At 36.7% G+C, this 17,806-nt stretch overlaps 1 protein-coding gene across 4 annotated transcripts in view; it reads left to right on the top strand.

Moving 5' to 3' along the window:
• OXCT1 (3-oxoacid CoA-transferase 1) overlaps nucleotides 1-17,806 on the top strand; it is a 144,897-nt gene that overhangs the window by 48,629 nt on the left and 78,462 nt on the right. For all 4 annotated transcript variants that reach the window (XM_025388461.1, XM_025388460.1, XM_025388459.1 and 1 more), the window contains 2 exons: nucleotides 13,509-13,616; nucleotides 15,266-15,380. In XM_025388461.1, the coding sequence (XP_025244246.1) occupies nucleotides 13,509-13,616; nucleotides 15,266-15,380 (223 nt within the window). The remainder of the gene's footprint in view (nucleotides 1-13,508; nucleotides 13,617-15,265; nucleotides 15,381-17,806) is intronic.

The following is a 17,806-nucleotide window of genomic DNA, read 5'->3' as shown; positions in this document are numbered from 1 at the left end:
CATGCAACCCCTCTCCACTTCTTGGCCTTGTTTATGCAGATAAACAAGAAAAATAAGGTCATTTGTGAAGGAAGGAGAAGACTTAAGGCATTTTACACTTGCCATCTTGATTGACATTTGGGTGAGGATGGGCCATAATGGGATGGGGAGACACTTTCTGCATGGAACAAAGAGACTTGAGAGAAAACATGGAAGTGTCTTGGCTTGATTTTCTTTAATTCCTGTTCATACATAATGTTTCTTTTTATAAAATAGGGACCATTTTAGTATAATGTATATTTCATTACATAAAACATTAAGCATGTTTTTGCAGCTCACTAATCCCTAAAGGAAGATATTTTAATAGTAAAACATATCAACAATTCTATTGTTGGACTTTCATATTTTCCATCTTTCACTATTAACGCTTTAGTGAATATTGTTTTTGTGCATGTCTGATTATTTGACCACATTTCTAGAGGTAGTTTTCTTTATATGAGCATCAACATTTTAAGGTTTTGGAAAGTATTGCTAAATTATTCTCTAGAAAGATAACTTCAGTTATAACCCCTCAGTGATGTGTAAAACTATCATTTGGAACTACCTCAACAACATGGATGTTGTACTTTAAACACTTGATAACTTGCTAGGTGAAAAATGCCACCCTATAGTTTTAACTGGATATCTTTGACAAGAGACATGAAATATTTTCCATATATTTATTGACTCTCTTTCTTTTGTGATTTTGTGTTTTATTTTAATGGGAATGTCACTAGCATTTTATTCCCAAGTGTTCTTAAACCTCCCACTTAGTTGAGGAGTTGTGTGAGAGGGAAGAAAAGGTACAGGGTATGGTTGATATGTGTGCTCTGGAGCCAGGCACTCTAGATTAGAACCCAGCTTCCTGGAGAATCCTCCTGGCTGCTTGACCCAGGACAAGAACTTGATTGCCTATAGTTAGTAGACTAGAAAAGGAAGAACATTTTGAACCTAGAGCAGTAACCAGTTATGGAAGTAAATATGGATAAGATTCCCAGAGAGAAGGTAACCATGGCCAGCAGCTATACCCACAGAGCCCCTTCATAAAATAAGGTGTGAGTCAAGTGCTGTTGATTCACTGTTTTGAGATAACCTTCTAAAACTTACAGTCGTGATTTCTCACAAAATAATCTCGTTGCAAATGAGGACATAGATTGTGTTGGGGGAAAAAAAAAAAGGCTCAAGCTTGTAATCCCAGCACTTTGGGAGGCTGAGGCAGGCTGATCACCTGAGGTCAGGAGTTCGAGACCAGCCTGGCCAATGTGGTGAAACCCTGTCTCTACTAAAAATACAAAAATTAATCGTTGTGGTGGCGTGTGCCTGTAATCCCAGCTATTCGAGAGGCTGAGGCAGGAGAATTGCTTGAACCTGGGAGACGGAGGTTGCAGTGAGCTGAGATCCCGTCACTGCACTCCAGCCTGGGCAACAAGAGTGAAGCTCTGTCCCCCACCTGCCAAAAAAGGAAGAGCCAGAGGGCATTTCTAACATATTAATGGTTTTAGAATCTTTATGATACTCCCTCTTGAAAGATTATTAAATAAGGTACACTGTCACTGATACAAACTCAGGGGATGTTCTCCTAAAAAAAAATTATCTTCATACAAAGAATGACATGGATTCCTTTTCCTAATTGTGCTGTCTTTTGGTTTAACAACTTGTGACCTACTTATCAATTTATTTCATGTTTGTGTTAAAAATATAACTTATGATTTGAGAGTCACTCTGATTAAAAATAATAGTGGCTTTCCTCACTCCTTCCAGAGACCTTGTCAAAAAATGGTATTTTTTTCCAACTTCAAATATAGATCTAGTCTACAAATACTGAAGTGATAATTAGGGCTTATGCAAGATTGTTTCATTTGAAAAATTAGTTGCTTTTTTTCTTTCTTTTCTTTTTTTTTTAAAGGAGTCACTCTTCAAATCTTTCTGGTTAAAGGACAAAACTGAAAGAAGGCATCTTAAAGTCATGGCTTATATAAATGATTTTAGTAAGAAATGTGGGAAAAAGTGATAAATGTGATTCATTGACCCCTTTTGTTAATTTTTGTCTTACAAACAGATTATTTTCATGTATTAGTATAGTTTGAGCATGTAGCATCTGGCAGTCTCCTAATATTAGAACATATGCAAATATGGCCTTTTACTAGGCCCCTTGAAAATCCAGGTGCACAACCAAAAATTAATAAAAGCGAGAAAAGGTAATTGCCAATGTGTTAAATTTTTTTCTGGCGAGAAGCCACAATAATCAGAAGAAACTGTCCCAGCAGCATTAACTAAAGTGAACTCTCTTGAGAATTTTTTGAAGTGTAAAGGACATCATATTTCCTTTTTTGTTCAGTTAGCTCTTACCATTTCTGATAGCTTTTCCAAAATTAGGTTCCTCATTCCACAGAATAAAAATTTTGAACTTCTGATGCAATGCTTTTATTTCCAGTGTACCCTAGGTCCTTTGACAAATAACACCATCCTCACATTCTCTCATGAGATCACATCCTTCCCTACCCTTTGCCCTTGACATTCCTACTGCCTAGAATGTTCTCCCTTTTTTGTGGCTGATTTTCTGCCTGGTCAGTGGAATGTTCCCTCTATTATTGCACTTATTTTCATGTTTTATTGTGATTCTCTGGTTACCTGTCTTCTCCATGAAACTGTGAGCACCTTGTAGGACCTTGTCTTACTCATCTCAGTAGTCCCAGTATGTAACACAATACCTGGGACATAATAGCTGCTCATTAAATGATATTTAAGTCACTGAGTCAGCAGGTTCAAAACATACACAACACTTTGCAGGCTTAGAAATGTTCTATGGATTTTACTTGATTGACATCATTATCCTGCCATGGTCTAAGAAAGCAAAAATGCCTTGTGTTCAGTGGTTCTTCCTGATGGTTTTATATTTGAGGCCATTGTCAGTCCTGCATTGAGAGTCTTGATAATGTGCCACCAACTGTTCTGTAACTCCCTTCCTTATTACTGTGACTAGTTTCCTCTGACTTCTCTGAGATCATTTTATCTCAAGGTGTGCCTTTTAGTATTGGCTGGTATAGTGTGTCTCATTCAGTAAGCTTTTATTACTCTGCAAAAGCAAAACAAGCCATATGGTAGTTACCTAGTTATACAAAGGGTTATAAAGTAATAAATTGGCAAATAAACTGGCCTTGTAAATTCAACAGCCTGTTTGGTCAGAAAAGGATGGATATAGCAAGTACACAAGTACAGAGAGGTATTGAAGATATGCTGCGTGGCATGGAATTAAAATCATGTTTTTCATTTAACCGATATGTCCAGTAAGATGATGTTAATCTAGAGTGTTCAATATCCAGAATAGTTAGAAAGATACTACACAATAATGTGCATACTTTATGGTCTTGTAATAGAATATCTAGGAACTAGTATAGACTTAACGATCATACAAGTGCTGGGAAGAATATTAGACTTGATTTACAGTTCAACTTTTTCATTTTAAAGGTGAAATGATTTTAGGTGATTCATGTAAGAACGTAGTATTAGATGATGTTAGGGCTGAAACCACAAATCTATGTCTTCTGACTTCAAATCCAGTACTTTGTTTATCATACTGTCTTATTTTTTTTATCCATAGGAAAGCTCAGTGAAATACATGGCATTAGAATTATATGGGCTAAAATGTCCCTTACTAAATATTGACATCAATAAATTGCTGTTCTTTATCAACCATTCCTACTCTTCTTTTAATCATCATATTTGATCACCATATTTGAAAAATTAAGACTTTTCAAATATGGTGTTGAGTTTTGGGGATGAGTTTATATGCCAGGAAGATATTTTGGATTTGGGACCTTGATCAGCTTTACTCATGGTAGATTTCAGTTATTGTCTGAATGATGGCTACTGTCAACCATAAATAATGAGATTCAGAAGATATGATTAAGTGTAGAGTTTGAGTACGGTCTGAGGGTAGCCACGCAGGAGACACTCTATAAACAAATGGGGTTAGCATGCCAACATTGAAAAGTTTTCACTCATAGAGGCACAGAAATTCTAGCAGTACTACAACATTTTCCATATGAGACCAGATAATATGTTGTAATGATTTGACTCAAGGAAGGTTAGTTTATTACTCCATGAAGAAGGGTAGTGATCTTAAGGGGGTCTTATCTCTAGTGCTGTTTGGTTTTTCTAATTATTTATAGAAAAAAGGGCAGAAGTTGCAGCTGCATGCCAAGAGACCCTGGCTGCACGGCCACACTCCTCTCAAGGGTCAGAATGATTTAAAATTCCAAGAGCTTTAAGTTTGAATTATTTAATTTAACACCAGAATTAAGACTTGCCCTGTTTTCCCAGTGATGACTAGATGCTGAAATTCAGTGAGTTAGAAAAACCTGAACCAAGTGGTGCCAGCAGTAAAACTGATTGTGCATCCCCTTACTTGTACTAAGAGAAGAGCCATATGATCATAATGTTAAAGTCATAGTTGAAATGTGATAAACATGTTTGAATTTCTTTAGGACTTAAAGATCTAGTTTTGAAAATTGAACCACAGAGAGGAATAAATATTTTGTTTTAAAGTTTATTTTTCCATTTCATATCTACCTCATATAAATCAGGGAAAACAAACATGGCATCTTAATTTTCTTAATGAAATATGTAGGATTCTACTCTACTTACTGCTCTGCAGAAATGAAAACGTGGAGGACATTTAAAAAAATGAAATAAAGTAAAATTCTTCTAATGCACATGCTAAACAATTTTAAATTTAGGGACTGTTGAGTCATTCTCATGCTGAATTCAAATGAAATCTGTTAGATTTAGCAGCCATTAACTGTGTTCTGGAAATGCTAGGGTTTAACCCAATCCCATTTTGCATTTTATGTGTTAAGTGTTGTGTTCCTGCATTATAAAGTGCTTCAGGGATGATTAACAGCCTCAAATTGAAGGAAATAGTCTTAGAGTAACATTTTAAAGTTGAATTGGCATTACCAATAGGCAGTCTTTCTGTAGCTGTAAAAACCCAACACAAACTTTTTCTCTTACTGTTTCTCTGTGACTCTCTTCACTAGAAAATGTTCCTCGTTTAATTCTATTAATTATATTAGGTCTCCCTGTTTTCCTTGGGGTATATGATAATGGTGTAATTTTTTAAAAACTATTACAGATAAGACTGGTGCTTTGAATGAACATGTTAGATGTATTTTAATTCCTTTGGGTAGCTGTATTCATTTTAATTATTTCTCTGGATTTGCTACAGTCCTAATGAAGTTTCTTTTTTAAAAGAGACATGACAAATGAAATCTGGATTTTTAGAATATTGCCTGAATGTTAGTAAGTCACACATAAAGAGAAGATTGGCATTTCTGGGCAAACAAAAAATGTTAGCAGCTGGGCATAGTAGTGCATGCCTGTAATCCCAGCTACTCAGGAGGCTGAAGCAGGAGAATCTCTTGAGCCCAGGAATTTGAGACAAACCTGGGCAACATAATGAGATGTCATCTCAAAAAGTAAAATAAAAATAAAGTGTTAGTCTAATCAATGCTGGTATTTTGCTATTTTAGCTTGGTTTGAGAGTCAGTGGAAATGAAAATATTTAAACTGCTTTTAATTTTTTTAAACAATTCTTCCACATTACAAAAACTATTGGGATGGTATATGAAGTAACATTTCTACTTTTTTCAAATCAATATGGGTCAGAAGTTGTATAATATAAGGATTTAATATGTAAGCTATTAATTTTGCTGCTAGTCAGTTTTAACAAACTGAGTTATTTCAGATAAAGCTTTTCCTCTAGAGTTCAGACTGCTTTATCCATTTTTCACATCCTGCATTTTAAAATGAGGCATTGTAGGGAGGAAGGACTGTTTCTGTTTTCTATTGAGGTACATTACGTTGAAGGTGCTATCACCAGCTCTGAGACTAGATAGCAAACAGAGAAAGGAAGACTCTTGGTGCTTGGAAGTACTTCTGTCATGTAATAGTCTTTGTGCTGGTGGTTAGCTAAACCTTTCTATTTGCATTTCAAAAAACTATTAGGCCAGGTATTTTAGGATATTAACTTTACTCCTTGCTGAAGTTCATTCAGTTAACACTTGCCCATTTTATTTCCCTAACCAGTAGAGATCATTTTCTGTCTTCATTGAATTAGCTATTCTTTCTGGCCTTGGATCAGTTTCCAGTTTGATAAATGTGCTGTTTAATTTTTACCTGTTTTTTTCCCAAAGATGATTTAAAATAGCTTATAAGACATAAATATACATGATAGCATCAATTAAGAACAGAGCTATAAGAATGAAAAGGAATGGTAGAACTGTACAGTGGTTCTAGGATTGGACTAAAAATTGATACTATAATGATAAACATGAGTGAGGCCTGGGATGCCAAATAAAAATCAAAGTATTTATATAGTTAATAGTACATATAAAAGAAAGCTAATGATCAGATGAAATACAACTATTCTTGCTACTACAACCAGTCAGTTTTATGTCAGGCACTATGTTTTAATGGTAAGAAATAGCTCACTTGATTGCAAGAAAGAAAAACTGACTCTTTATGACTGTGGTATAAAGATAATTGGTTTGTTCTAGGGGCATACCGTTCTTAGGGCATTTAAAAGAGTGGTTCAACTCCCTGAATATGGTTGTCACTTCTTTTGGTAAATACTTGGAGGAATGAGCATCAGATTGTCTTCTCTCTTAGAGAAAGGGATGCACCCAAACCCTTGCCCCTTAACTATAATGCTGACTTCCTTATCTTCATTTAAAGCCTTGTAAATATGTTGACTGAACAGGATAGGACAAAGACATCAAATCGTTAGAGTGGGGTTCTAGGCTGGAGCTAGGGGACGAGGGTGGACAGATGTCTGTGGAGTAATTCCATGGAATCTTACAAAGGATTTTATACCTAAAGAAACCTTTGTATACCTGAAATGACCCATGAGATTCTTAAGGTAGTACATGTACCCTCAAAAGTTAAAAACCACAGCACTGAAGACTTCCCCCTAAGGCTTTGTCAAGCCACCATATACTTATGGTTCTTCAAGTATTTGTCTACCTTTCTGTACACCAGAGCATACACTTCTTCTGTTTTCTTCCTTGCCAAATCTAGTAGGTCCTTAGTTTGTATTTGTTGATTTTAAGTGAATGAGCTCAAGTCACATTTTTCTGCTATGTCTATAAGACTCTTATGTGAAGGGCTGGGTCAGAGGCTCTGTGGAACTACACGCTGTGCTTTTTTCCTGGCCTACTTATGTTCTAGCCTGATCACAAATTAATAAAGATCGTATGACATGATTTAATTGGGGGGAAGACTTAAGACTGCTGTCCAATTGTTTTCTCTCTTTATGGCCATCTAGACCACGTATATAATAATCCATTTTAGAATACTGTTGTAGATTGAGCCCTCCTTTTGAAAAGGAGTATATTTGCCTCTCAGTTGACACCTCTACCATTTTTCACTTGACTGTAATTCTGTTATCGTATCTTCAGGCTCTTTAAGGGTCCTGGGATATAGATGTTGTGGGTCTACAGCCTAGAATTGGTACCGAGAATCTGAGTATCTCTTCTTGGAATTGAATTTCTTCATAATCATACTATCTACTTACTTTCTTCCTGGTGAAGTCAGAAACAAAATGAGATTCAACTGCTCTGTTTTTTCCTGTCTTCTGCCCAAACAGTAGTGATTATCATTTTCAAATTCTCCAGCAGCAGCAGCAAAGACAAAATCACCCCAGGAGCCACCCTTTCCTCATCTTGAGCATTTTGAGGAGTCCTCATCTCATTCTGATTTTGTATCTTTTGATAGACCTCTTAAGGTTTCATAACTTCCATTTGTCCTAGGTCATATGTGTCTCTTTTGTGGGAGCCCTGATAAAATATGAAGAAACACAAAGCTATCCATGTTGTTATACTCATTTCTTTTTTTTGTTTGTTTTGTTTTTTTGAGACAGAGTCTCGCTCTGTTGCCCAGGCTGGAGTGCAGTGACCGGATCTCAGCTCACTGCAAGCTCCGCCTCCCGGGTTCACGCCATTCTCCTGCCTCAGCCTCCCGAGTAGCTGGGACTACAGGTGCCAGCCACCTCGCCTGGCTAGTTCTTTGTTGGTTTTTTTTTGTAATTTTTTTTTTTTTTTTTTTTAGTAGAGACGAGGTTTCACCATGTTAGCCAGGATGGTCTTGATCTCCTGACCTCGTGATCCGCCCATCTCGGCCTCCCAAAGTGCTGGGATTACAGGCTTGAGCCACCGCGCCTGGCCCACTCATTTCTTTATAACCATTCTCTTCCTTGTCAATATAACCCATGTTCATATTGTCAGAATGGAAGTTTTGCAATCCTCATCTTTCATAAGCCCATTTGTCATTTTGAGTTTCTGACCTCTTGATCCTGCTTCTCTTTTCTCTGAACTTACTGAAATCTTTTCTTCAAAGACCAGGATATATTTCTGTGTACGTTTAGGATTCACTTCCTGGTCTACTTCCAATTCCAATTTTACATTGTCATTTTTTTCTCAATATTTCTGTCATTTCTACTTTACCAAGCAATTTATTCTTGCTGGTTAGAGGTCCTGAATCGTGGTTTCTCTCACTGTTTTATTCTGAAGGCAATACAGAAGTTACCAGAAGGCAATACAGAGTTATCAGCAGACTGTGATGAATAGAAGATGTTCAAATAATTGGCATCTCTTATTTGAGCCAATTTTTGTCACTTCTATTACAAATATATCATCTCTGTCTTTGGGCATTATATAACGATCAGTGTGATATTCTTTCTCCCTTTAAACTCACTTTAAATATTCCTTACCACACTTCATGCCTAGGTCAGTGGCATCCCAGTTGTATGCATATTTTCTTGACAGAACATGCTTTTTTGTTATGTTTATTTTTCATTGGGCATTGTGGAATGTCTGTTGGCAGGAGATCCCATCTACTCAGTTTCAATAATGACTATGCAATCATATGTACCACCATTTTAAAGGTTGCGAATTCGTTAGTAGCCCCTCAACTTTTCCATCTTTGTGCATTTCCTTATAGACATCTAAGACCATATGTATCTGTCCTTGGCCCTTTTAGCTTTCATACCATTTTCTTCCGTGTTTTTGTACTTATCCTATCATTCCTTAGCTTGAAGCCTAAGAATATATTCACTTTCTTGCCCCTTTGGATTTTTTTCTCTTCATTTGAATCTTTGAGAAAGATGCCTTACGTGCTGACCTCCCCTTTCTCTACATTGCCTCTTGTTTAAAAAATTATTTTTTTTGATACATAATAGACCTGTATGTTTTCAGGGTACCTGTGATAATTTGATATATTCGTATAACATAAAGATCAAATCAGGGTAATTGGGATATCCATTACCATATTTATCTATTCTTTATGCTAAGAACATTCAAATTATTCTCTTCTAGCTGCTTTGAGAGGTACAGTAGATTATTAACTATAGTTATCCTATTGATCTATTGAACATGAGGTCTTATTCACATTTTCTCTTCATTTTACTCATTTTAACATCCAGAGCACCTCTGCATTTAACTTGTAACTTCTCTTATTGCTTATTGTCTCCCCTTTCTATTTTTCTAGTCTTCCACGGCTGCTTTTTCTCCCCTCTCTTTTGGAGTTAATGTTTCTCATGATTCTAGATGTTACTGCTTGTTTTCTGATTTTTTCTTTTCTTTTTGGCAAAAGAAGCACGTTCCTCCTAAACTTTTTTGAAACTTAAAATGAGTCAGGAAGAAAGCGTGGAATGTGAGTCTTCCCCTTCCTCCCCCTCAACAGCCCTTACTTTGTATCATACACAGAGTTTTGCAGGTGTGCAGCATTTTTCACTAACACCATTTAGGGTTGGGCCCGTTTTTGTGTCTATAACAGATTGAGGTTGTCACTAAAATAAAATAAAAAATGAGGACGTTATTGCCTTGCAGCTCCTGTCTTCCCTTACCTAGATATAAGTAATGTTTGCCAAGCAATCACAAACACATTGTCACCAAGGGATGAATTCTTATCCTTCTCTAAGCTTTAAAATAAGTTTTCAGAGTTATAAAGTAGGAAGAGTGCAGGGCAGAGAAAGCAACCTTTTAAAACAAAGTTCAAATCAGTAACAACATTTCCTAGTCTCTATTTTTCTGTTAATGACTGAAGACGAGTACCAATTAGAGAAGCCTCAAATGTCTGGATTTCTGGTTGTAGCAAGTGGTGGGACATGACATCTATTCATAGTGCCATGGAAAAGTCCAGGTTGTTCTTAGCTACCTTTCTTCCATCTCGATCTTGCCTGAGGACACTTAGATCTGCCTATTGCTTTGCCCTGAGGCTTTTTCTTTGTCCTTTATTCTGTCTTACCCATTTCTAACTTCAGGAGGAAAACGTTGCAGTCTTTGGTAAGGGATCTGGGGGTCTTTTATTTTTATGTTTTTCCTAACCAGCTCATTTTAGTCATCATTTTCTCATCAGGTTTTCCAGTAATGCTCATGTTATCACCTGATATCACTAGACTTTTTAATCCTTCCATTGCTTCTTTCTTACTGTTCTCAAGATCACACAAAACTGGCACTGAAGTCAGTCCCTTCAGTAGCTAGCATTAAGATAGTTCTGCCTCTTCATTTTTTTTTTAAACACTTTTCATAGATTGTCTGAAAACATGTTTTCTTCTTTTGGTTTGTACTTCAAATATTTTCTTTCTTAGCTATTAACTCCGCTAACCAACTCTGAGAAAGCTTTGATTTTTGTATAGATGTTTTCAATACTGTTGAGTGTTGTTATTTTGACAAATGCTGCACATGCATTTTCTACAGTCTGAAAGCCATTCATATTAGGATGACAAAACATGTAATTGTTTATGTTTAGCTAGATTCTTGCTTATCAGAGTTGTTTTACCAGGACACATTCATTCTGTTAGTTCTGAGAGTTATGATGTAATTGTCCTTGGTAATGAAGCTTTGTCTTGATTTGGTGTTTTCTGTTGAAACATTCTTTGGTGGAACCAAAAGAAAATAGTGACGGGTTTCCATCAGCATTTTTTTTTCTTCCTTTTTTATTATGTTCCTTGCCCCTGCCAGAGGGTGAGGCAGGAAGACCAAATAGGAAGCTGCTGTCTCAATTGTAGCAAGAGATTTGAGGGCCTGACCTTTTGGAGCAACATTAGGTGTGAAAAATAATTCGCATTATTATTTTCAAATATGCAGGTAAGAAGGGTTTCCTTAGTTTAGCTCATAATGTTGTGACTGCTTTTAGGGTTTAGAAACTTCAGTTTTTCTTGGAATCTCTATTTTCTTTTTAACATGCCCTCTTTGGTACATGTCTAACTAATTGTGAGATTCATCACATGCCCCACTTATGATCTCCTAGTTTTAGAAACTTAGTGTTTATCACATCTTTTGAAAAAACAACATTGTGGGTTTCCCTTTGATTATAAAAGTAAAAGGAAAATAAAAACAACTTGTGCTGTTACCCAGAGATAACAATTCTTGGCATTTCCATGTGTTTCCTTTTATTTTCTGTAGGTATATAAATAATTGTCTATGCCAAAGTGCATTTCTATAAATTTTTATTTACTTATACAAAATCTTGATTTTATGAAACATGATATTATGAGATGTCATTAAATATTATGAGTGCATAATATTGATTAATCACATGGATACACCATAAATTTTGAGGTTAGTATTTTCATGAATAATAAATCTTCATGACTGTCCTCAGGATACTGGATTAATGTACAAACACATTTTTAAAGTCACCAACTTCTTTGAAGGCTAAAACTGAATTTGTAAAGATGTGAATGAGCCCTAATGGCTGAAAGTTCCAGCCAGTTGAAGAGGTAGCAGTAGTGCTTAGCTGCTCTGCATTCCCCACCTCCACCTTGAATAGAAAATACTGGAGCATAGAGAGTTTTCAAGGGGAGGACATAGAGTGCAGTGGCGAGGGGTCTTCGGCCCCACTTTCCCTGTCTCCTCACTCATCCCCAGGTGCCTCTCTACCCAGTAGTTCAACTTGGATGCTGACATGTTTTCTGATCTTTCCTTGGAATTTTTGTTTGATTTTGGTCAAAATTTTTCTGTTTATCAAAGATGATAGCTTTAATCCACCATGTCCTTGCCTTTTTCAGCTATTTGTGTGCATTGCACGATGAGTATAATGTCTTCTGTAAGCCCTGGTATTCTTGCACTGTAGGAAGAGCCTAGTGAAGGCATATAGTAGTACAACAGCATAAGAAGGGCTACTTAACCTCACAGATTTCCAGATTTCAGTGAATAGTTTAGGAAACAAAAATCAATACAACTCTCCTTGTATAAGTCAGTTCATGGAAGCAAACAATTATTTGCTTTAGATAGTGTATCTGTTAAGCTGAGTACTCACAACTTAAAGGTATGTGTGTTTGTGTGCGTGTGTGTCACCAGAAAGCTAATTCTTTGACCACAACAATGTCAAGTTTAGTTTTTCTTTTTCTTTTTTTTTTTTTTTGAGACGGAGTCTCGCGCTGTGTCACCCAGGCTGGAGTGCAGTGGCGCGATCTCGGCTCACTGCAAGCTCCGCCTCCCAGGTTCACGCCATTCTCCTGCCTCAGCCTCCGAGTAGCTGGGACTACAGGCGCCCGCCACCACGCCCGGCTAGTTTTTTGTATTTTTAGTAGAGACGGGGTTTCACCATGTTAGCCAGGATGGTCTCGATCTCCTGACCTTGTGATCCGCCCGTCTCGGCCTCCCAAAGTGCTGGGATTACAGGCTTGAGCCACCGCGCCCGGCCAACTTTAGTTTTTCTTGATCCTTGTTATTTTGAACTGTTTTATGTTGATAGAAAAATTGTCTTTTAAATGAATTCTAAAATAACAGACTAATGTGGAGGCGTTTCATGTTGTTATGATATGACCTTATTCTTGGTGAATGACTTTGATTCTAATTAAATTGAGTATTTCTAGTTGTTAGTTAATATTTTAGTTTTGAGTTTCCATATTGGAATTATCTGTCTTTAAGTAAATTATTTCAGCAATTGCAGTTGTATCACAATCCCAGGAAGATAACAAGAATAATTTACAACTGTTACAAATAGCATTCGTATCTTTATTTAAAAAGCTCTTCAATTGACCATGCAGATGTTATTACAGATTTTTGTCTTTGATATGATAAATTTCCCATTAATTTAGGAAAATCTGTGTTTAAGGAATGTGCTATCAAGTTTTGCATTGTTGAGCTGCAATTTGTGAAAGTTCAAGCAGCCGTACTGACAAACAATTTGACAAATTTGTAACTGAGACTCTTTTAAGCAAAGGCTAACTTCTGGAGCTCTATGGTCTGTATTTTCTGTTCAGAAACATGCACTTGAATTTCTTCTCTTTTGTGGGTCCAGGAGGTGTATAGACATTACCCATATGTGCACATACACATACATAGATAAATGTTCATATTCTGTCATATATATTTACATCGTGTATCCAGCCTAAGTTGTGTGTGAAGATGTATATACTTTTAAAAAAATTAAAAATATTCACTTTAAGCTTTCACTAACTTTGAAAGAAATTTCTGTTTGTCTAGGTTGAAGAAATTGTGGATATTGGAGCATTTGCTCCAGAAGACATCCATATTCCTCAGATTTATGTACATCGCCTTATAAAGGGAGAAAAATATGAGAAAAGAATTGAGGTAATTGACTTAGCTGCTTTGTCAGTATTCACGGATCCAGTTACAGAGATAATGCATCCTTGAGACCATTCCAGATGATGGGGAACTGGAGCTGAGCAGAAAGTCTGGTTTTGGATCTTAGTAAGAGCTTCTCATGTGTCTTATCATAATGGGGATATGATGATCTATGCCTCTGTGCAGCCTGACAGTGCCTTGTCATCACAAGATATGTATCACCATGTCATGAGATTCTCTAGGCTGTGTCTACCAGGCTTCTATTGTCCTAATTTATGATGTATAGTTTTTCTGGCTGTCTTAGAGGGGACATAAGAATAATCATGTCTTTGGTGGTTTTACCCCTGCTGAAGTCTTATCTTAATGTTTGGTTGTTCAAAATTGTCTATCTTGAAGGTGCTTTGCACTTTTCTAGAGTGCAGAATGTCATTCTAATTAGCTTCGGGCTGTGGGTAGCTGGTGAGTATGAGATTGTGGCAAGGAATGTAGGTACCAGGAGCATTGAAGGTATTCTAAGGCCAGTGTGTTTGTCCCTATTGCATTGCTGTAAAGGAATACCTGAGACTGGGTAATTTATAAAGAAGTTTATTTGGCTCACACTTCTGTGGGCTATACATGAAGTATGGCACCAGCATCTGCTTCTGGTCAGGACCTCAGGAAACTTTTACTCAGAGCAGAAGGAAAAGGGGAAGCAGGCATGTCACTTGGCGAGAGAGAGAGAAGGTGCCAGGTTCCTTTAGACAACCAACTGGTGTGTAAACTAACAGAGGGAGAACTCCTGCATTTCCCAGGGGATGGCACTAAGCCAATTCATAAGGGATCTGCATCCATGATCCAACACTTCCTACTAGGCTGCACCTCCAACATTGGAAAGTACATTTCAACCTGAGATTTGGAGGGGACACATATGTAAATCATCAGCCAGTGAGAACAGAGAACGACCACTTTGCCAGAATTACTATCATGATTCAGAAGTGTCTAGGGATCAGCAACAGAATAGACATATAGTAGGGTGCCAGAGATATCTACCTTATAGATATCAAACAGGAAGACATTTTATAATACAAAGCCAGTGTCAGGGCCTAGGAAGAAAGGATGCGACTTTTGCAAACATGAGCCTGTTTGTGTCAAAGAGACTTAATAAAGGAAATAGTTTCCTGGCTGGTTTCTGCATATTTCTGTGATTCCTGTGATGCATTTGTGGTAAAAGTAGTCTAGACTTTGCAGGTGGAAACAGGCAATTGGCAGCAGCAACACCTGGTAAACACATTCTGACAGCCCTGAAAAACACTTTCCCAAAGTCTGTTCCTCTTTCATTCTTCTGGCCAGTCCCTGTGCACCAGAGGATAAGTTAGTTGGAAGAGTAACAGAAGTAGCAGACAGTGTGATGATAGTAACAGATTATTTGCTTCAAACAGACTGAAGAGCATATCTTCCTCTTTAAACAAATCTGACCACTTTCATTTAGTTCCTAAAGAATTATTTCTAGCATCAAATATCACCCATAGTATTTTTTTAAATCTCTGGTATATTGCAGATTTGTCTCATAATAATGGGAGCGAGCTCATCTTTTTTCCAGTAAAATTTATTTCAGCAGTGATAAAATACAAAACATACCTTCAACCACGAATAATTTATTTCTGTTTAATTTAAAGCGTTTATCAATCCGGAAAGAGGGAGATGAGGAAGCCAAATCTGCTAAACCTGGAGATGACGTAAGGGAACGAATCATCAAAAGGGCCGCTCTTGAGTTTGAGGATGGCATGTATGGTATCCTTTATCCTTCTGAGCCTGGGCAAAGACGTAGCCTTTGCTTTTCCCATATTTATCAGGCTATTAGACCTCTTGCATAGTGAGTCATCTCTAGTCTACGGTAACTTTTAAGGTAATTAATCAATGTGTTTTTTTTTTTTTTTTTTTTTTTTTTTTACAAAATGTGGCATATAACCCAAAGATGTCAAGATATATAACAGATATCTCTTTGCCATCTTGAAACAAAATGGCAATCAATAATTTGCTTAGCTATTTTATAATACACAATAGATTTCAGTACAACTTGCATTTAATGGGAGATTATTGGGAAAAGAGATTACCCAAGATGAGTGTTTTCAAATCTCAGAATTCTTAGTAATAACCAGTGCTATTTACTTGCTCTCTATCCTGACATTTGCATACTCATTGAAAGATCCAACTTCTTTTTTTATTTTATTTATTTATTTATTTATTTATTATACTTTAAGTTCTAGGGTACATGTGCATAACGTGCAGGTTTGTTACATATGTATACTTGTGCCATGTTGGCGTGCTGCACCCATCAACTCGTCAGCACCCATCAACTTGTCATTGACATCAGGTATAACTCCCAATGCAATCCCTCCCCCCTCCCCCCTCCCCATGATAGGCCCCGAGAATGGGAGAAAATTTTTGCAATCTACTCATCTGACAAAGGGCTAATATCCAGAACCTACAAAGAAAGATCCAACTTCTTAACAGCCCTCTTATTCTCTTGAAAAAGATCCTGTGAGTACCCTTTTATATCTGATATTTTGTAAGGGTATTCAACAAATGATTCAAATTCTGCTTTAGATACTTTGTCAAGAAAAGGAGGTAGACATAATTAATATTTGTATTTTGAATGCATTTAACAAGTCTGTTCACCATTTTGCTAGTTTTCACTACAGCAGACATTGAATTATATAATACAAATAACACATATAAATACACATAGCATATGATAAAATGAATTTTTGTTGAATGGTGGATACAGTAAAGCCATACTTAGAGACCTAGGACCAAAAGAATGAGAGACATGACAAATGTCTCCATTCTCTGAGCTTCCCTAGTCCATGAATGTCAGTCTTCCAGACTGTGATCTTGATTGGGAGAACTTTTCTTTTTCTCCTTTCTTTTTACCTCTACCTCATTTTTGTTCATTTTTCAGTTTACACCTTGTGTTATGGTGCAAACCCACATGAGGGAAAAGAATAGCATGTTGCTGCTCTTCCAGCTCTTGTATCAGCAAGGTGCGGAGTCAACCAAGTTGAATTAGTAGGTGAAATATGGTCACTGGACTTTCTTCTCAACCCGTCTTACCCTGACTTACCATTGATATTTAAACACTGACTATAATACTGATTTTAGGTGTTCTTTATTCAGTTATTGTATTGCCTATGAAAAATATTTGCAAGTCAGTTTATGTAAATGGTCTTTCCATATCTCCTACTTTTTTCCAACCCAAAATACATAGACTTTTTTCCTCCCTGGTGTTTGACTTTAAAATATTAAAGAACTGAGAGAATGCTACAATATGATGAAAGAGTTGAGGTACCAGGCTTGTAATTTGGGTTGCTCTGTCCTAAAAATACCTGCTCATAATGGAATTAATATCCCATTGTGTTCTGTGCATTATTGAGAAATAAATCACAAATAACACTGTACTAGACTGTGAGAGAACATTAGAGGTAAATCAGGTAGCTATAATCATAGCTTCATAGATTTACTATATCCATAAGAAGTGACCTGGGTCATTCAGTTGTACTGCTGGCCTTTGTAGTTTATAATATGGCACCATATATAAACCTCCTCTGGCCTTGATTCATGAAGATTTCACTGTTAGAATCTCATCAGAGTGCCATCATTCTTTGTACTAGTTCTGGTGAGGTATTTGGTGTGCAGTGGTAGTGAACAGTAGTGGGCAGTAGTTCCGGGCAGTGTGTCTTTGATCTGATCAGCCTGCCTGTGTTGATAGGCAAGATTGAACCTACATCATTGAGTAGTAATCATCCTCACTCCTGTTTTGATCATTTAAGGAAGATGATGCAACAACCTCAGTTAACTCTTTGATGCCTTAACAACAGCTACTTTATATATGAGCTCAATTGTATTTGCTGAAATGTAGTTTCTTCCCCACTTTTCTTTTTATGTCACAGAACATTCAGTTACCAATGAATGTTACCATAGAGACCCAAAGGATCTGATATACTTTTAGGCAGAAATTTTGGTATTGTCAGAAAACTTTTTTAAAATTTAAAAATAGTAACTCCATTTATCAATAAAGATGATAAAAAATGATCTTTTGGCAGGAGTTTTGAATAGTGAAAATAATTCTTTAAAAGTCAAGCCGTGTTTAATAATCAGTCATAACACATCAACCCAAATTTGTAGAGCACATTAATGAAAATGTGCTTATATTTTTG

Source organism: Theropithecus gelada, chromosome 6 (genome assembly GCF_003255815.1).
Source record: "Theropithecus gelada isolate Dixy chromosome 6, Tgel_1.0, whole genome shotgun sequence".
Lineage (NCBI taxonomy): Eukaryota > Metazoa > Chordata > Mammalia > Primates > Cercopithecidae > Theropithecus > Theropithecus gelada.
Note: the sequence above shows the minus strand (reverse complement) of the source record. Positions and strands in the feature narration are given on the sequence as shown.